The 22,148-nt window shown below is 35.3% G+C and overlaps 1 protein-coding gene across 1 annotated transcript in view; it reads left to right on the top strand.

Moving 5' to 3' along the window:
• Nucleotides 1-12,963, top strand: part of LOC143231854 (uncharacterized) — a 166,806-nt gene extending 153,843 nt beyond the window's left edge. Inside the window, exon 2 of the mRNA XM_076466585.1 lies at nucleotides 10,689-12,963. Coding sequence (XP_076322700.1) covers nucleotides 10,689-10,804 — 116 coding nt within the window. The 3' untranslated portion in view covers nucleotides 10,805-12,963. The remainder of the gene's footprint in view (nucleotides 1-10,688) is intronic.
• The last annotated feature ends 9,185 nt before the right edge of the window (nucleotides 12,964-22,148 follow it).

Genomic DNA, 22,148 nt, shown 5'->3' with positions numbered 1-22,148 from the left:
GTAACCGTTCGTTTTCTTTTGTCGAGGTACATGAACCGAAGGTCGAAATCGCGTTGTGAGGTATGGTGGAAAGATAAACTTGCCAAGAAATTTGTGTGAGCTCAGTGTTTGTAACCACATTTTGTAGGTGCCTGAAATGTAGTGTGAAAGGCTGTTAAGTTTAATCTTTTAGTAGTTTAACCCTTCTCATGGCTGTCCAAATAGCTTAACAACATGTTACTTATATTATTAAGAGCTTAGTCTGTGTGCATATGTGGATCTTAAGTGAAAGAATATATATTGCTAGTACTGTGACACAGTCCTTATTTAGTTTAATATATGTTTATATATGTGGGTAAGATATTAATAAACAAAACTAACACTGTGATACAGTCCTTATGTCATCTGATATATGTTTATGTTTGTGTGTGGAATACTACCAAACAAATAATTAAAATTAACACTGTGATATAGTCCTTACTTCGTCTGATATTTGTTTATGTTTGTGTGTGAAATACTACCAAGCTAATAATTAAAAATGATATTTTGTCTTATACGGAGCAACCCCTCTGCTGAGACAGTGGTAAGTCTTCGAATTTCCAACGCTAAAATGAGGTATTCGATTCCCCTCGGTAGACAGAGCAAATATCCCGATGTGGCTTTGCTGTAAGAAAAACACACGTAAACACTAATACGGTGCAGGCAACAAAATCCGTTATAAATAAAAATAGACGTAAATACAACTGAGATACGGATCAGCATATTCCTTCCTCTCAAAACTCCAAATTGGAATGGGTATATATTTTATTGAAGCAAATTCATACTACAGAGACGTTTAGCAACTAAGAATATTTTCTCAAGATGGCTGGTCTGGGTATTAGCACTTTAATTAAAGTACAGAACAACCTTTGAACCTTCTCAGGTCAGATTCAGGTTAACAAAGGTCTTGAGAATACATTTTTTACTTCAAGTGTGTTTCTCGTCATCACGAACTTAGAATATTCTTTGCGAAAGTTTTTCACCTAGAGAATCGGGCAGCGCAATACGACCCCTCTGATGGAGACCTGACAGACAAAAACAAAACAAAAGTGACAAATATAGAAACACCCTCGTCTCAAAAGTAGGTTAAAATTACTACTTCTGAAAACCGAAAGCCCGACTTTCCGGTGTTAACTGTCATTTTCTTGTGTGTCACACACACACGCACATATGTACTTGTTGTTTTTAACTGCGTATATAAATATATATATATATATATTCTTGTTTGGTTTATTTTTCATAGTTAGGTTGCTATTATTATAATGGCTAAATACTTTGGTTTCGTTCTTTTAAAAGTTAGTTTTTATTTCGGTTATACTGCAATACCCTAAAAATAGGGCTGTCGTGGCCAGGTGTTTAGGGCGCTCGACTCGCAATCTGAGGGTCGTGGGCTCGAATCCCAGTCACACCAAACATGCTCGTCCTTTCAGTCATGGGGACGTTATGAAGTTACGGTTAATCCCACTAGTTGTTGATAAAAGAGTAGCCAAAGAATTGGCGGTGGGTGGTGTCGACTAGCTGCTTTCCTTCTCGTCTTAAACTGCTAAATTAGGGACGGCTAGCACAGCTAGCCCTCGTGTAGCCTTGCGCGAAATTCAGAAACAAACAAACAAACACACCCTGAAGAAAATTAGGGAGTAACCTCATTGCCCACCAAACGCGTTTGCTAATCGAACGTTAAGCTTCGTGTGGCGTGTTTCTAACTGAGTATATATAAGTGAAACTTTTTCGATGGAATGTATAAAGAAATGTATCTTGCTTCCTCAGTCAACTGAATATTTCTCCGAAATAAGTGATACAATGAATAAATGTAGAAGTAATCTACAAATGTGTGTTATATTAATGAAATTATTAAGACAATAAACGAAGAAAAAAAGAAGACTACTTTTTTTTGCTAGAATTTGACATTAAAAGTCGTGTATTCTAAGTCCGAAAAGCTCCACATTGTCTCCGAAAATGTCTCTCTTGTCTTTTTATATTTAATTTTATCAATTGTATTCGATGCTGAGATGGTATTGTTTTGTGAGTGTGTTTTTAGATTGTCTGCCATTAACTGTGATGTTATTTTCTTTTACTTCCAGCGTGATAACTCTGTAGAGACAAACGTTTCGTCTTCTACAGTAATTAATAAATTATATTTGACGTATTTTACATATTTTTATATTAGTTTTAACGTGCTATGAGGCTGTATTCTATAAGTTACGACATCGTTAAAAACATTCACATGAATTTCTTCCTCTGACTTATCGATAGCAGTTGACAAAATACGTCATAATATCGTGATGCCAATTGTTGAGTTTTGGTTAACTGATTCCTAAGTGCAAAGCTACATAATAGGTTATCTGTGTTCTGACCATCAACAGTATGGAAACCCTGTTTTTAGTGTCGTAAGTTTACAAACGATAGAAAGCCGAAATTATCCTAAAGGATATGTCATCACTATTTGTTTCTCAAGTCGCTCAAATACATTCTAAACAAGCAGTTCCCGAATTAGGGTGGGGGCGCACCCCAATGGTGGAGAGAGAGCCTATCCTTGAAGAGGAAAGGGCGTCAAAAGGGCCACGAAAAAAAAAATGAAATAAATACCGCACGCACCTATTCTAATAGGTAATTAGTATCTCATATAAAAATTACATTGTATAAGCTTACACACATACCTACACTAACCCTAAGTATACACTAACATTTAATATTTAGTATATTGGCCTATTAGCACTTTTTTTGTATCGGTATACATACACATGTCCTTGCAACAAATGTAAGAAAGAGGCGAGCACTGTCTCACATTTTCGAGAAACACTGTTCTAAATTTTATGAATAGTAATAAATAAAATCTTGAAGGTTAGGCCATCTTAGGGTTATTTAACTTTGTAATTAATAATTTTGCTTATTTTATGTGCCCCTCGCTAGTACAGCGCTATGTCTCCAGATTTACAACGCTAAAATCAGGCGTTCGATTCCCCTCGGTAGGCTCAGCAGATAGCCCGATGTGGCTTGTTATAAGAAAACACACAAACACACTCATTTTATGTATCTTGCCCTGTGGTGGCTCAGGACTAATTTCTCAGGCTTATAACGCTAAAGCTTAGGGTTAGATTCCTGCAACGGGTGCGCCATAGGTAGCTCATTGTGAGCAAACATTTTGACTTCTCTCTCCAACTGTTTTAACTCTTTAACGCGACATGCCTTAACAGAGCTAAAATGCTATAGATGCAAAATATTGAATATGAATTTAAAATCCATTCTGGCCCGGCCTGACCAGGTGGTTGAGGCACTCGACTCGTAATTTGAAGATCGTGGGTTCAAGTCCCCATCGCACCAAACATACTCGCTCTTTCAGCCGTAGGACGTTATAACGTGATGGTCAATCCCACTATTCTTTTGTAAAAGAGTAGTCCAAGAGTTGGCGGTGGGTGGTGATCACTAGCTGCCTTCCCTCTAGTCTTACACTGCTAAATTAGTGACGGCTATTGCAGATAGCCCTCGAGTAGTTTTGCGCAAAATTTCAAGCAAACCAAAACAATTAAAAACCTTTCTATCTCATAAGTATTTAAGGGAAAATACTCTGAGCGCACTCTAATTATTTTATAAAGAACACCTGCGTACATTACGTTGAGGCCAACGTCTACTTAAAAATACGATAATCCATATTTTTCAAATTATTTAAAAATATTTGATTGGAATTTGTTGAACTTGGGTATTTAATCCACTTTTTTTTAATAGTTTACTTAAGCCAGAATGATCAACTTTTAGATCATTCAAAACTATTTTCTTTTTTGATATTTTGACCTACTTATCTGCATAAAGTCATTAAGATAGTACTTGTTGGAATAGATGGATAACGAACCGACGGTCGCATTTCTGATAAATAGAAGTAGTTACATAGGCTTACACACCGTCGTTACATTCTACGTGTTTTAATATTTCATTGTAAAATCAAACGCGCAAGAACTCCGAATAAAAGGACTTCTTTGTTTATTTTAGACGTTCTCCCAAAGATAAGCCTAAAGCCATCTGCTTGTAGTTGTCCACACTTCAGAACTCTTAGACAGAAGAAGAAAGCAGTGAGTGAACCACTACACTTCTTCTTAGTTGTCTCCTTTTTGATTGGATATTAGAGCTTACTCGTCATTTCTGTAGTGTATCCATATCTCATGAGTGCAGATCGCGTTTTTGCTACAACGGGTTATGCATCATGAATCCTCAAGCTCACAGCGCCGACATTCTAACTATTACTGGCCTAAAAATAGGAATCTACCAGAAACTGGAGCAATCTGCAGCCGTAAATGAGGTATCAAAAGCTTAGACGTTGTTTTAGTAACACAGGAGTCCAGTTATTTAATTGGAAGTCTATATTCGGTTTGGGATTCTATAATAGTTTAAGAAAGTGTCTTCCGTGGTTAAGACTCGAACTATGTACACGAAAAGGTAAAATAAAAACGTACGCTTATGTTTCTCTTTTTTTAACAGTAAGGTTTGTTTGTTCTTTTTTTCGAATTTCGCGCAAAACTAAACAAAGGCTATTTGTGCTAGCCTTCCTAATTTAGCAGTGTAAAATTAGAGGGAAGGCAGCTAGTCATCACCACCCACCCCCAGCTCTTGGGCTACTCTTGATCTACCTTTTTTTTTTTTTAACCAATGAATAGTGAGATTGACCGTAACATTATAACGTTCCCACGGTTGAAAGAGCAAGATATTTGGTGCAACGGGGATTCAATTCCGGACCTTCAGATTACAAGCCGAGTAACCTTAACCACCTGTTCATGCCGGGTCTTTACAATAAGGACTCCACCTAAGGGCACAGCGGTATGTCAGTGAATTCACACGGCTGGAAAACAGGTTTCGATACTCGCGGTGTGCAGAGCACAGGTAGCCCATTGTATAGCTTGTACTTACTTTCAAAAACAAACATACAATAAAAACTAAGTGTAGCCTAGTGACTAGAGTGCACAAGCACGCTCCACACTTTGCACCAGGAGCGCTCTATAAAATTCATGTCTAGATGCTCCTGTCTGATTAGACAAGAATGCCCAAGACTTTGGCAGTGGTTCCTGATAACGAATTAGCTGCGTGCCATCTAAATCTATGAACTAGAATTTTGAATTTCCTATTTATAGATGGGTCTTATATGGCTCTTTTTGAATCTCCTATGTACAGATGTGTTTTATGTAACTCTTTTATAATCTTCTATGTACAGATGGGTCTTATGTAGCTCTTTTTTAATCTCCTATATATAAATGGGCTTTATGTAGCTCATTTGAATCTCCGATGTACAACTGGGTCTTACGTAGCTCTTTTGAATCTCCTATGTACAGTTGGATTTTGTGTAGCTCTTTTTGAATCTCCTATGTAGAGATGGGTCTCAAGTAGCTCTTTTTGAATCTGCTATATACAGCTGGGTCTTGTGTAGCTCTTTTTGAATCTCCGATGTGCATCTGGGTCTTTTGTAGCTGTTTTGAATCTCCGATGTACAGCTGGGGCTTGTGTTACTCTTTGGTAAAATGCTACAAAAATACAAAATACAAGTTTTTCGGTAGTGGATAATGAGATAACTCGATGCAGATTGATGGTGACGAAAGTGATTGGTGTGTTTGTGTAAGACAAGAGGGAAGGCAACTAGTCATTATCACCCACCGCCAACTCTTGGGCTACTCTTTTACCCAAAAATAGTGGGATTGACCGTAACATTATAACTCCCTCAATGCTGAAAGAGCGAGAACGTTTGGCGTAACGGGGATTCGAACCCTCGATCGTCGGAAGCGTAAGTGATAAAAATGAAGTTAGCAGCTGCACATGTTTAGAATGATATTTATGAAATACTACATATACTTATGATATTCTGGTTAAGAAATCAACACACTAACCAAAACTCGAGTACTTCACTGTTCTTCTTCAGAAGAATAATAAGACAAATAATAACTATACTTAGGTTATTACAATAGAAAAAAAAACAGATATATTTATTTATTTCGCAGAGGAGCCCTCCTGAAGTTTTTCGCCTAAAGCCACAATTACACAAACAAACAATTACGAAATCCAATGAAAGATCGATACGTCGGCGAAGTGACAACACTAGAAATCGGGTTTCGATACCCGTGTTGACCAAAAAGCACAAATAGTTCTCTGTGTAGCTTTGTGCTTAACTACAAACAAACGCTTTACAAAAATATGCTGTTGTAATTTCAAACTTTCAAACCTAAACACGGACTACCTATGCGCTGACTAATGTGGGAATCGAACCTCAATTTTTTTTTTTTTTGCGTTGGAAATTTATAGGCACACCTCTCTTCTGAGGGGGCTGTAATACACTAACAAATGTACTAGCAATTTGGAATCGTTTTCTGCTTTTAAGTTATTTTGAGACTTTTATTGTTGTTAGGTGTAATTTTCTATCATCTTGCTAGTACATATAATTTTATAGTCCCTAATTGTATTTAATTGTGTTTTTAAGTAAGAGTTCTAGCCATTTTCATCAGTAGTTCTTTATCGCTCGCGGATCACTACAGCAGGGCATAAGACCCTGCGGACCAGATACTGATTCTACCCCATTTGTTCTATTCTCTCGCATGGTCTTAGCTGTGGCGTTGCACGTCAGTGACTTGCATTTTGGACCAGCCCCCGAACCACCTGTAAAATCGCCTCGGACTACCAGTGAGCTGCAGACTACACCTTGAGGAGCACTGATCTAAATGTTATAGTAAAAAAATAACACTTCGTTTCTCGCTCTAATTTAAAAGTTACTGCAAGCGTTCTGTTCGTTTCGAAAATTCACGCAAAACTACAAAAGAGCCATCTGCACTTCAATTTTTAAGGAAACATTAAGCTATACTTACCTAAATTGATTTATAATCTTTAGGTGGAAAATATACGTGTTGTGAGAAAGATACGTATCTCTGTGTTAAACTGATTTGTTGAACCTACGTGTTTTTATAACATCACGTAAGGAAAATGAACCAAATTTAGATAACCATGCCATAATTCCATTTCCTAATATGGGTATTTTAGGTCAATAAAGGTTATAAAGTGTCGTACCCAGGAAAACCTGTGCCAATCATTCCTAACTTTTAACTAATAAATTGGATGGAAAGAACCTACTCAACAGCATTTACCGCCAAATGTTTGGCGACAGGATGGGTAGAATTCACACGCTAAATGCCACGATATACATACACAATTATCGTGTTACTTGTTGTAACGAATTCAGTTTAATACGTTGTTTCTGTCGTAGTTTTAAGTATTTTCAGGTGATTGGAGACTTGGTTTTATAATGACAGAAAATTAACTAATTGAACTGATTCTTTCTCAGTGTGTTTGGTTTAAAAAGGTCTAAGAAGTTATTTGATTGGTTAAAAGTAAGATGAGCTTTAACTTGTGGAACTGACATTTTTTTTAAAGTAGGAACAAAAGCTAGAGATTCAAATAATTCATCAATTAAGAATTCTTACAGTAAGAGATGCAAGTAATAAAAAGAATTATAAATGTAAAATGATGAAGGAAATTGCAGTGCCAAAAGTAATAAAGACAGGAACACGGGGATACTGAAGCTATACATAGAGCATCCTACTTGACTTTCGATATTAAAATTTAATGTTACACTGTAAAATATAAGAATACAAACAAAATGATTACTAGGTCGGTCAATTCGACCACTCTTCTAGCGAAAGTCTCTAATTGTCTTTAATAATCAAGACATGTTTTGACTCAACTTGGTCTTATTCGTACGTAAGCACGAGACTCTTAGTTACACCACATTAACGCCCACCCTCACATGATCATGATCTTATAATAAAGAAACTGCATACTAACAGCCAAAAATATATAGCTTTCGACTGTAGTAATATCAGATTTAAGTATGCATTTTATAGTGCAACATTAAACTTTAAGATTGAAAGTCATGTAGGGATGGTCTATGTACAACTGTGTCATCCATACATTCTTGTTTGCATTTGTTCTGTTACTGTCTGTTTTTTGTTTTGTAAAATTCATGCAAAGCTATACAAGGGCTATTTGCGTTAGCCGTTTCTAATTTAGCAGTGTAAGACTAGAGGGAAGGCAGCTAGTCATCACCACCTATAGCCAACTCTTGGGCTACTCTTTTACCAACGAATAGTGGGACTGATCGTCACATTATAACGCCCCCACGGCTGAAAAGACGAGCTTGTTTGGTGAGATTGGGATTCGAATCCGCGACCCTTGGATTACGAGTCGAACGCCTTAAGCAACCTGGCCATGCCTGGCCACATAACAACAACTAGAGTTACTAGACCAATAAAAAAATTGAAATATATACACATATGTATGTGTGTGTGGGTGTGTTTTTAAATATATATTTTGTCCTATATTCTCTCAAATCAGAGTTAATGTAAGTTATTAAATCAGAAATATCACTTGTTCAGGTAAAACAACCGATGCACCATTCTCAGAATGTGAATGTAAAACTAGCGTTTTCTATATACCAAATATCATATAAAAATGGAAGTTTTACAATTTAACGTCTGTTTGAACGTTTAAAATTATTGAATTTCGTACAAGAGAATTTGTTAATTCGAAATGTTTAAATTCCAGTGTGCTCCCAAGCACTAAATTGAGAGATTAGATTCCTTGAAAAAATTTGCTCAATAAACATTGTGTATATATATTTCTGGATTTTAGTCCGTTTCTGAAAGGCCAAACGTTTCTCTCAAAGCTAGCTGCTGCCGATGTGGTGAAGCGTTTTCTGTGTTTTTATAAGTTGGCACACTTCCAGCGTCTCATGTAATTAAGTCAAACGAAACGAGCCTTTCCTAATTTTCTTTGTATACAAAGGTTTGCAGAAAAGTGCACTTTCAATATATTTGATGAATTTGGTCGTGGAACATACACAACTGTTCGTAAATATATATATATATACATTCGTGATAGAAGTTTACGTACTTTAAGTATTTCCAAGCGTTTCTCTGAAAACACCGAAAACGACTTTATTTTCTATGTACCAAATATGCTTTCTTAATGCGAGTATGCACACGATATTCCGTTAATGTGCTTGGAATGAATGGCGCTGATGTTCCTTCCTCGATAGAATCGCATGAAGCTATTTTATACTTTCGCTAGTCGTTGTTATTTTCAATTTAGTTACAACGTTTCTTTTATTTTCGAACGTAAACGAAAGCCATTGTTGAAATAGACAAGATTCAACACAGCCGTGTATGAGCTGAGATCGTTCTCGTGGTTTACTGAGATAAAAAGAAAACGGTCTACTTTCTACTAGTTCTTCGATTCTGATGTTGTCTTGGTGTAGATGGATAACGTTACTTTCCACCAGGGGTCCTTTATTAAAGATGGTTTCGTTTGTTTTATATTTCGCGCAGAGCTACACGAGGGCTATCTGCGCTAGCCGTTCCTAATTTAGCAGTGTAAGACTAGATGGAAGACAGAACCTTTGGGCTACTTTTTTTACCAAAGAACAGTGAGATTGACTTCACATTATAACGCCCCCACGACTGAAAGGGCGAGAATGTTTGGTGCGACGGGGATTCGAAAATACGAGTATAAAACGGAACTAGATTTTTTTTTCTACCGTTTTTGATTTTTGTATAACTTGTTTATGTTTGCGTTTTTTGTATTAAATTATTAACGTACAGAATAATTGATTTTTGTATGTTGGTAGTTTCGTGTCATTTTAAAATTATGCTTGTGTTGACCTTAACAAATACAGATTGAGAGGGATGAACCTTCTACAAGCGTCGCGTGGTGACCATGGGAATATTATCTTTATTTTTTTTTGTTATTTTCTACATTCATATTGAAACAAGAACATGTTTTAGCTTGAATAACAAGTGAAAACATTAGATGAATTTTTAACAACAGGCACATAGGTGGAGTTCTTATTGTAAAGACCCGGCATGGCCAGGTGGTTTCAGGCACTCGACTCGGAATCCGAGGGTCGCGGTTTCAAATCCCCATTACACCAAACATGCTCGCCCTTTCAGCCGTGGACGTGTTATAATGTGCCAGTTAATCCCACTATTTGTTGGTTTAAAAAAGTAGATCAAGAGTAGGAACAGATAGCGCAGATAGCCCTGGAGTAGCTTTGCACGAAATTCAAAACAAACCAAACCATCTTTAATAAAGGACCCCTGGTGCTCTATTAGTAAAGTTTATATCGTATTGAAATATAAACATCATTATCGCCCTGTGGTTAGGGCGTTTGACTCCCATTGTGATAGTCACACGTTCGAATCACATCTCCCACCTAACTAACATTTTCGATCTGTCAACTTCCGTGTATTATTTTATCAGAACACATTGAAACTGCTGTAAAATAATTGGTTTCTATGACAAATAAGCAAAAAAAAAAAAACTCTACTGAATGTGACCCCCGATCAATTCTTGTTATTGGTTAAATAAACTTCACAACGATTTAATAACGACATACTTTTAACATGTTTTTGTTTGGCTTACTGATATATGATAGACCATAAACTATTACAACTGGAAGTGATTAACGAGAAGGCATAATATTCGCGTCCTTTGACTACAAGTGAAAGCTCGAGTGTAACAGAGTGATAAGAGTATAATAACTGACAAGTGTCGGAAAATTTATAACACTAATTAGTTTTTAATTACATGTTCTCTATTTTATGTGTTGAGATTTTCTCATAGCCCTCAAATCTTCTTTCGTTTTGTTGCAGTTCGAAAAGAAAATCAAGAAATCTATCGTGTATGGTCTTCCACCTTCACGCCACAAGAGGGCGTTCAGGGCGCTCCCTTCAACCAAAGTCTTAACATCACCGAGAGACCAGGATGATTAGTTCCCACAAAAAATGTAGTGGATTTAATCTGAAAAATGAGTATTTTACGCTGTAGAGAGTTACCTGTTTATCACAGGCACGTATACCAACAAGTAATATTGTGTTGTTACAACGATATCAGAATTATTACATTACATAGTAACATATTCGTGGCTTTTTAGATGCGCTTAGAACATTATTGAATGTTGGAGTGCCATCTAGTGTTTTTAACGCAAACAAAAGTTGTATATTAAAATAGTGAAATTGTGGCGTGTTTTATTTCATGTACAGACATGTGTATATATATATATATCGGTGTCTATGGGTGCTAAACTAAACAAACATAGATAGTTAACATAACGATATATGCTAGAGCTAATAACATATTACGATTGTTTTTAACTCTGAGGAAATATTTGTAATTTGTAGATAAGAAATACTAAGTACTTGACAACGTGACCATTTTTTCGGGTATATTATCTCTAACTGACAATATATTGTAATGCCATTCCAATTTTTGTAGCTAAATACGTAATTGTTCATGTGTCTATTTGATTCATTTACTTATATCCTATTGTAGTTTACTCATTACGAGTTTATCGAGTGTCTTTAAATACCAGTTGTTGTTTTTCTATTTATCACTTTCATTACTCTTCAATTCTTCCTTTTAATTAAATTTTAAGTGGCTTTCGATTGAATTTTAAAATAAAAAATATTTTTGTTTATTTTATATTTTCTTAGTATTAATAATAATGAATAAATAACATATTTTGATTAATAATTATGAAAGAAATGCCATACAAAATTATATTTCTTCTTAATTTCTGATAAAAAAAATACATTTTGGACTTTAAGTCTTTAACTTTCTCCGAGAACTAATTTTAAAATATTTTTATTGTAAAAATAGCAAAATGTTGAAAAATATATCGTTTAATTTCTAAAAATAATCTTTAATATTTTTTCTATAATTATTGTAGACGATCCACAAACTTTTATCATTGTGTTCTGGTTCTATGTTTTGTAATTTAGAAACAAAGAAGGTTATTTATTAATTTATTTGTCTTGGAATTATTTTCAAATTTAGATGAATAATGTCTATTGTTTTATCAGTTCCTTGAAAATTAGTACAATTTCATTAGTTATTCAGTGAGCTACTAAAAGATGCCGATAGGATGTTTCAGAGAAGAATAAAAAAAATATTTTATTATTTTTAAATTCTAAATATCAAAATAATGATATGTTATTTACCCCAAAATGTAACTGTAATTGTAAATGAGACAATATTAAGCCTAGTTTTATTCTGATTTTAAAAGGGAATATTTGGGTGGACTGTTTCAAATACTATCCAAGTATCTTTTTTTCCTTCCCTTGCTAATCAAAGTATCAGTACTGTTGTTAATAGCCATTAAATAAAATATTAACTTTGTCGTTTATTTGAGTGTTCACGAATCACTTTACGTCGTTTCTACTAATAATGCTATCTTACGTCTAGAAAGGAAACATACATCTGAAAAGTAACTAGTGCGCTAACTATTTTTAACCACAAATGCCCTCTTTCACAGTTGATGTATTTAATAAGCATTAAGTTAGATCATCTCAATCTACATTCAGGTTTGTTTGGGTTTGTGTTTTTTTTTGCGCTAGTACAATAACTGTAAGTTAGCATGTATGTTTAGTTTATTGGTGTTAGTTTAAAATACATGTCGTAAGGATAACTTATATTAAAAACATTGTAAAACAACAGTTCTTATATTATCTTGCATTCACCCTAGGAGATTTTCGTTTTCTGTTTCAAAATCAAATTATTTATAAAAACGAATTTACTAAGAATTGTCTTTTCCAATTAGTTTGATTATTTGGTAAAAATATTAACTTAATTTTTTTTCGTTGTAAAATAATTACGAGGATTGTCTTTGTGGTATTTGTTTACAGAAAACTATTTGGTTACAAGAGGAATTGGCAAAGATGCCCATGCTTTCCAATGCATCTTCTAGATGTTTGAGTGGAAGCAGAAATTGGATACTGTCCAATTTCATTGCTCAAGATGTGTACAATATTTTTAAACAATACATATGCGTTAATGTCATTTTTAATATAGTTACATGTAGGTTTGAATCAGTATGTGAAATCTAGTTACAACCCATGTAAATAAATAAATAAACAGATGCATAATTTATTCTTGCAGGTCCTAAGTTTATGTGAAGTAAAATCAAACTGATACAATGTTGTTTCATTTTATAAATACCACTTCTTGTAAGCTGTAATGATGTGACAACGAGGTAACTGATTTAGTCGAATCTGTTAGAAAGATGACAAAAGCTTACAAGTTAAAGATATCTTAAAATATAATTATAATACACTAAAAGATGTTATAACCAACCTAATAACTCATAGAATTTAAATTAATTTTAAACAATATGAACAGTGTGCATTTGGAAACTTTTTGGATCGTTTAAAAAATTCAAACTTGACAGTCGATGCAAGCAACAAAATTAATGAAATACGATAATAACAATGCAAGCAACAAAAATAATGAGATAATATAATAACAATGCAAGCAACAAAAATAATGAGATAATATAATAACAATGCAAGCAACAAAATAATGATATAATATAATAACAATGCAAGCAACAAAATTAATGAGATAATATAATAACAATGGAAGCAACAAAATTAATGAGATAATATAATAACAATGCGAAAAAAAAATTATTTTAGCCCAGTGGTAACAATGCAGACAACAAAACTAAAACCGTACATTAACAACAATATTTAAAATGTATAAAATATCACATTTTTAGGTGAAAAACAAACAAACAAAATCCAAAGCGAGGAAAAGCAAATTTTCCCTATCCAAACATAAATATGTAATACTTGTACATTTTTATTTTATTTTCGGCCCCCCGCTAGTACAGCGGTATGTCTCCGGATTTACAACGCTAAAATCAGGGGTTTGATTTCCCTCGGTGGGCTGAGCAGATAGCCCTTTGTGGCTTTGCTATATGAAAAACAAAACACACACATTTTATTTGCTGAAAGTAATTCCAAATGTTTGATAACACTGAAACGCTTTAGTATTTAGTCTTCAGGACTTCAAACTGCAAAACTTAGTCATGCTAAAAATAGTTGTTACAAAAATTAGATCACGTCCAGTTAGTAACTTAAGATATAAAGTTACTAGATTATCCATCTATCCAGGCAGCTTTGTCGACGTGTTCTAAAATGAATTAAGTCTTTGTATTCTATTATTGCATTATTGTTATTAATGTTGTTAAGCCGCGATTCATGTTCATGTGCCCTGTAATAACATACACAAAAAAGAGTATATTCTTGTAGATAGCATAATAATCTCCTACTTTGTTTCAGTTGAGACAGTTTTCATTTTGTGTTTACAAATATAACTGTACGAAGTAATGAGACTTTAATAAATGTATTTTCCATAAATATTTTACTGTATAATGCTTGTTTCTTTGTAATTAAGCACAAAACTAGATAGAGGGCTCTCTGGGCTCTGCCCGCCAAGGGAATCAAAAGCCTGTTTTTAGTGTGGTAACTCCGAAAACATACCGCTGTGCCATTGGGAGAGGCTATGTAATGTGGACTTATTTCCTATTCATAACCTATGTATGTAAACTAATGTTCAATCAATACAAAGGGGTGAATGTAAAGTCGTCGTAACAAAAATCTAAGTGTAGTTAACTGGAGTTTAGTTAATAAAAGGAGAGAAGTTTGCAGTGTCTACAGTTCCCAGAATATAGAAAGAGGTTCCGCTGTTATTCACCTAGAGAGAAGCACTTGATATTTCTTGAAGTTCCATTATAGGTTGAAAAACAATGGAGTACAATGATAAAATACTGAGATGATTACAAATTACATTATTCGACAGTTCAATGGTATATTTACGAAATTACAAAGCTGAAATTCAAGGTTCGATCGACAGAGCACGGATTGTCCGATGAGCAGTTTTGCAGTAAATAACCACCACTAACCAACTGTACTACAAGGTGTTTGGAAAGTCACTGTGCACTTATATATTTATTAACAGACATGTTTCAATATAGAATACAGGAGGTAAATATGAATGACAATTATAAACAATGTTGAAAGTGACCCCCATTGTCATCAATACAGGCCTGTATCCTTCTTATTTTGTTTTTAAACACCGCTATCGACTGCTGACTTGAAATAGACTGAATAAAATATGATTACAAAACTGCACAGTGACTTTCCGAACACCCTGTATATATATTACAGTTTCAATCAGTTGAAGGTAATTTTTGTTTTTGTTTTTTAATGGGGGTGAGCAAGGTGTATTTCATAGAGGAAAGGATGGGCGTGACCTAAAAAGTTTGGGAACTTTAGACTTACTTAAACAATACAGAATTAGTTTATGATCGTTATTGGTAAAATAGATTACATATTTTCTATAGAACCCCTTCTCACTTTCATATATAGAACTACAACTGTAGTACACACGCAACGAAATCTACAGTCGAAATACTCGATGTATAATCGAAGGATTTGAACTTTTTTATTTTAATTATTACTTCATATCAACTTAAAGTTGCCGTTTTCGGCGAGAGTCATACACAATTAGCGAAATAACTACTTTATTATGAAATCGGTGTTTACCTCTACACGTTTAGGCCCGACATGGCCAAGTGGTTAAGGTACTCGACTCGCAATCCGAGGGTCGCGGGTTCGAATCCCTTTGCACCAAACACGCTCGCCCTTTCAGCCATGTGGGCGTTATAATGTGACAGTCAATCCTACTATCTGTTGGTAAACGAGTAGCCCAAGAGTTGGCGGGGGGTAGTGAGGACTAGCTGCCTTTCCTCTAGCCTAATACTGCTAAATTAGGGACGGCTAGCGCAGATAGTTCTCGAGTAGCTTTGTGCGAAATTCCAAAAAACAAACAAACAAACAATCAGAATTTATGATTTTCTTGTTTGTTATTACAAAATTTCAGTAAATGTAAGGGCTAACAAGTTAGTGTTTTGATTACCTTGAACAGTATTGTGTATGCAAAAGTATCTTATGAAACTTTTAGTCAAAATTTTGTCTGTCGAACTATATAAAAGTTTGTATTTGTGTGCGTTTTTTATTTCTGTGACACAAGATAGAGCATTCAAAGGCCTTTCACATATAGGGAAAATAGTCAGCCAGCATCACTCCCATAATATTTAAATAAAACACCAATACCAGAAGCCCAAACTAAACTGAACTATGACATTCATACGTGTCACACAGTGTTTACGTATGGCTTTAAAAACGGGTGAGTAAACTGTAGTGTTACTGAAAGTTTGTTTATATCTCTACCGCAAGGCAGGTTTTCAGCAGACACGTTTAGGCTTCGCTGAAAGAGCAAACAGGTATAGACCGACTCAACACACGTAAATTTAAACAACAACAAAAGGCTGTAGAAAGCTGTAAACATGATAATGGACAGATGGAGTTCAACGTAACCTGCAGCAGACTCGCCATTACCGTACAGATACAAGATCGTCTGCGTCGCTCTCCGTTGGCTCAGCGGCAGGTCTTAAAGCTTACGACTCTAAAAATAAGGTTTCGATACCCATAGTGGGCACAGCACAGGTAGCCCATTCTGTAGATTTGCACTTAACAACAACTGAGAGAATAAGGTAGAAAATCAAGCAGTTATAAACATTAGGCCTAAACTCGTAGATTTGCACATATATATATATAAAAGAGTTTCTTTTGAATTTCGCACAAAGCTACTCGAGGGCTATCTGCGCTAGCCGTCCCTAATTTAGCAGTGTAAGACTAGAGGGAAGGCAGATAGTCATCACCACCCACCACCAACTCTTGGGCTACTCTGTTGCTAACGAATAGTGGGATTGACTGTCACATTATAACGTCTCCACAGCTGAAAGGGCAGGCATGTTTGGTGCGACGGGTATTCGAACCCACGATCCTCGGATTACGAGTCGAGTGCCTTAACCACCTGGCCATGCCGAGGCCAAAGGAAAAGAGACGAAACACTGACGTCATAGAATAAATCTGCTTCAGTTTCTTAACATTTCACAATATAAATAATTAAGAATAGTTTAGAATAATATCGTTTCGTGAATATGTTTTGGGTATTTAAAAAAAATACTGCTTAAAATTTATATACATCTTGTATTGTACATGCCACTTAGTAAACACCTGCCTTTCCTCCAGTCTCACACTGCTAAATTAGCGGGCCCGGCATGGCCGAGCGTGTTGAGGCGTGCGATTCGCAATCTGAAGGTCGCGGGTTCGCATCCCCGTCGCACCAAACATGCTCGCCCTTTCAGCCGTGGGGGCGTTATAATGTGACGATCAATCCCACTTTTCGTTGGTAAAATAGTAGCCCAAGAGTTGGCGGTGGGCGGTGATGACTAGCTGCCTTCCCTCTAGTCTTACACTGCTAAATTAGGGACGGCTAGCACGGATAGCCCTCGAGTAGCTTTGTGCGAAATTCCAAAACAAACAAACAAATCAAAACAAACCAAATCAATGTAGCATACGCATACATAACTTTGTGTTCAGATTTGTGTTAATGTTACATGTTTATATACATGTTTAAAAGATGAATTTACAAAAGTTACTGAACTAGAACAATTCTGATTTATATTAAATGTTACGTAATCAGCAATAACATTATTTATTTTCATCTTTAATTTGATTGTCTTTTGTTCTCCAGATCGTCCTTTCATCACTACGTCATATCAAAATTATTTTTGGCAAACAATAGAAAACGTCTTAATTAGAGTTTTGAAAATATAGGTTAAAACAGTATATTTAGCACTAAAGGCATAGCCTTTTATTCTAAATGAATGCTAATTTAGCAGTGTAAGACTAGAAGGAAGGCAACTAGTCATCACCATCCATCGCCAACTTTTGGGCCACTTTTACCAACGAATAGTGTGATTGACCGTCACATTATAACGCCCCCACGGCTGAAAGAGCGAGCATGTTTGGTATGACAGGGATTCGAACGCGCGATTCTCAGATTACGAATCGAGTGCCTTAACCACTCACCCATGCCGGGCCTGGCAATATGGCAGCAGACAACAACAAAACTTTAACGTCAAAATGTAATAGCAGAAAAAAACTATTAAAATCAAACACTGATATGGAAGATTTTGCAACAGTAATTGAACTGCCATAAACATCTGTTTTAAAGTTATATAACTGTGTACAGCCGAATTCAAATATGTAATAAATCAAACATATAAAAAATAATTTTAAGGACTGACTTATCTTTTGGGTTACACTTAAACCAGGTGAAACATTTCAAGTGGAAACAAAACTGATGTTTTCAAAATATTGCATGTTTTCATGTGGAAAAAAAATGTCTTTTTTTTTACTTAAACGTGTAAACCAGTTTCAGACTCTAATATATATTTTTTAAATATTCAAATACTTTAACACTCCTACGAAAAGACGTTTCTAGTCCTGATTTCTCCAAGCCCGTTCCCCTGGCTGTGGTTTCGCTATATAGTAGATAGGGACAGTGGGAATCTCGTTAATCCATTCATTAATGGATTTAAATGGCAATTTCATTTAAATACAAAATTATTAGCCTAATATTAATAACCTTTCAAGTTGCTCTGGGGCCTATTAGGCCCCACTTTTCGTAGGAGTGTTAAAAATGCTTTCTTCAAACCATTTTTGGTATGTTTAATATCCAATAAATAAATCCATTGAGACAGGTTACTTTACATGTAGTATTGTTATTTCCAGTTACATAAAGTCAGGGCTTTTAATTTTAATTAACAGATGAAACACCCCGATAATAAAAATAAAATGAGTTGTTTTTTTCAATAACAACCGAAAATGGATAGATGGACAAACTCTACGTTTATGACTACGTTGTCTTGAAACATTACTCTGAAGGAAAATAAAACACGTTTTATTTGGGAATATTTTATAACTCCATATAAAATATTAACTGTTTTTATAAAACTTTAAAACGAATAGAATTATGTTTTGTACTTTTTATAACACCCATTAAAAAAAAACAATTCTTGTAAGTAACCTTTTCGGCACCTAACAGAAAAATGAACAAATGGCAAGTCAACATCTGGGCTTTGAAAGCCACCTAGCGGATTTACCAAATGACATGCTCAACCAAGTGAACAAACAATTTAAAAGGAGCTGCTCTACATGATGAAGTGTATGTGTGTGTTTTCTTATAGTAAAGCTACATCGGGCTATCTGCTAAGTCCACTGAGGGGAATCGAATCCCTGATTTTAACGTTGTAAATCCATAGAATTACTGCTGTACCAGCGAGGGACTAGTTGATGGAATCCACTCTAAATACTGAATGAAATTAAACAAAGAAGAACAGCATCTGTAACACTACGAGCATGATTTCAAGAAGGTCCTAATTTCAGAACACGAAAGAGCTGAGCCAGAAACGTTAATTTTTATATAGCTGCGTATTAGAAGTGGCTACATCCCAGAAATGAGTACCTTTAATACGCTCACATAAAACACATTTTGAGTTGTTTTTTTCAATTAAGCACAAAGTTACACAATGGGCTATCTGTGCTCTGCCCACCACGGGTATCAAATCCCGGATTTTAGCGTTGTAAGTCCGCAGACATACCGCTGAACTACTGATGGAGCATTGATAATATGTGTTTTTTATTATTATTACCTTTACAATATGTGTTATAAAGGTAACAACTTCTCGTATCAACATCTGTTGGACAACTAAATCCCCAAAATAAATACCCCTCCTCGTTTTATATTATTAAAGAAACAAAGTTACCCGAACTTATGTTCTTTTTTAATAGTTAGATGGCTTTGGTTTGTTTTGAATTTCGCGTAAAGCTACACGAGGGCTATCTGCGCTAGCCGTCCCTAACTGAGCAGTGTAAAAAAGACTAGAGGGAAAGCAGCTAGTCATGATCATCTACCGCCACCTCTTGGGCTTCTCTTTTACCAATTAATAGTGGGATTGACCGTCATATTATAACGCCCCCACGGCTGAACAGGCGGGCATGTTTGGAGCGAAGAGGATTCAAATCCGCGAACCGCAGTTTGCGAGTTGAACGCCTTAACCGACCTGGCCATGCCGGGCTTCCATGGAGTAGACACACACAAAAAATCTATAAACTTTCAGTGCATCTATTTACCTAATAACTATTACTGTAAAATCACAAATTTAGTGAATGTAATCATCACTTAGGCCTACAGATAAATGTAAAAAGCTGCCAAAGTAGGAATTAAATTTTATAAGTTTGTGATTGTGGTTTTAATTATTCTTTCATTACTCTTATAGCAGAATCTGCAATTGATTTTAAACTCCATAATGCTTTAATACTCATGTTTGCTTACGTTTTATGCTGTACCTGTATAAAATGGAAACTTTCGCTTGTCTGTCCATCGATATGTAGCGCCATCCTTTGGGATGAATTAGGTTGAAAAGATATATTAAGTACGTTCATAATATATTTACTATTTATTCAAAAATCTGTATATATATATTTATCTGAATATCAAAAACGGACACCCATAGTCAAGAAAAATAAGCTGGAAACATTTTGTAGCGATAATCCAAGCCATCTAGGCGCTAGCCCCGCTGACGTGATCAGGTAGACAAGTAGGTGGTAGATATAAACGTTGCTGTTTTATAATTTTTTGAATTGGAAAATTTTAGCAACATGCACATAATATATCGTATTTAATATTTTGAATTGTCGGTTTTTCCCTTAGGAAATCAATACAGTGATTTTTGGCACGTGCAGTATTTGGAAACCTTTTCGATATCTGCTATTAAGTACCACGGCAAAAAAACAAACAAGGCCCGTCATGGTAAATGATTAAGGCATTCGACTTATAATCTGAGGATCGTCACACCAAACAGGTTCGTCCTTTCAATCGTGGGGGTATTATAATGATACGGTCAATCCCACTAATCATTGGTAAAAGAGTAACCCAAGAGTTGGTGATGACTAGCTGCCTTCCCTCTATTCTTATACACTGCTAAGTTAGTAACGGCTCGTGTAGTTTTGCTTGAAATTTAAAAATAAATACACAAATAAATAAATTGAAACCTGATTATTATGCGTAACATTTTTTGCAAATTGTCTGTTTCTTAATCTTTGAAATACACAACAGAATATATTCGATTACTAAAGAAAACTATTTACCAGAGCAAAATAAGTTCAATACTGAGAACAACTTCTACTTGGAAATTCTTTGTTTTTCCTTAGGAAATTACTTACACTAATGCAAAATATTTTTAAAATAATAAGACGCAATGTTTAAAAAGCGCACATTAACAATTCTGTTTAAGCTAAAAGTACTCTTTGATTATACAAATTGAAACAGCGACTCCAGAATTATTTTATTGCAAGAATAAACATACTGTTACATCTGGTTATGTGTTCATGTTTGAATTCTTATGACTTACTAATAAATTATAGGAGAAGAGTATGTTTGTCTTTTTGTTTAAATCAACCTCTTATATTACATGCATTTTCAAGTTTCAAAAATTTGTATATGTACGTTTTAAGCTGTGTACTAATTAAAGAAACATTGTAAGTCTGCAGCTAAAAAAAACCTGAGTTCCAAAAATTGCTAAATATATCGCTTTAAAACTTAGTAGCCTCTTGAAACCGCCACGATCATCAGAAAAGTTTGAGAGTCCCCAATATGCTGCTACGGAGTTACATAAATAGCGTGTCCGCAGATTAAGGACCAACATATTTAAACACACGTGATTCCCCATAAATAGCATGTCCGCAGATTAAGGACCAACATATTTAAACACACGTGATTCCTCATAACAAGGTGGTTAAGGAAGGAAGAGGTCTACATAGTTTGGTTTGTTTTGAATTTCGCGCAAAGTTACACGAGGGCTATCTGCGCTAGCCGACCCCAATTTAGCATGTTGGGTGTGATTGGGATTCGAACCCGCAACCCTCGGATTACTACTCGAGTACCTTAACCACCTGGCCATTCCAGTAGAGGTTGGTAACAAAAAATTGAATTGTATCAGAGTTATAATATTTAAGCTCTGATTTTCAACATTTAAAACTCCTTACACAAATCGTCTATGGGTATTTTATTTATGTATTTAATTTGGGGATTATAGTGGTGTAATGGAATACTTACGTACTTAAAACACTAGAAATGTTAGAAGTTAAGCTCAAAGACAACCCGTGGTAGGCAGAGCACGGGGAAGGCCTGGCATGGCCAAGCGCGTAAGGCGTGCGACTCGTAATCCGAGGGTCGCGGGTTCGCGCCCGCGTCGCGCTAAACATGCTCGCCCTCCCAGCCGTGGGGGTGTATAATGTGACGGTCAATCCCACTATTCGTTGGTAAAAGAGTAGCCCAAGAGTTGGCGGTGGATGGTG

This window comes from Tachypleus tridentatus, chromosome 11 (genome assembly GCF_004210375.1).
Source record: "Tachypleus tridentatus isolate NWPU-2018 chromosome 11, ASM421037v1, whole genome shotgun sequence".
NCBI lineage: Eukaryota > Metazoa > Arthropoda > Merostomata > Xiphosura > Limulidae > Tachypleus > Tachypleus tridentatus.
Note: the sequence above shows the minus strand (reverse complement) of the source record. Positions and strands in the feature narration are given on the sequence as shown.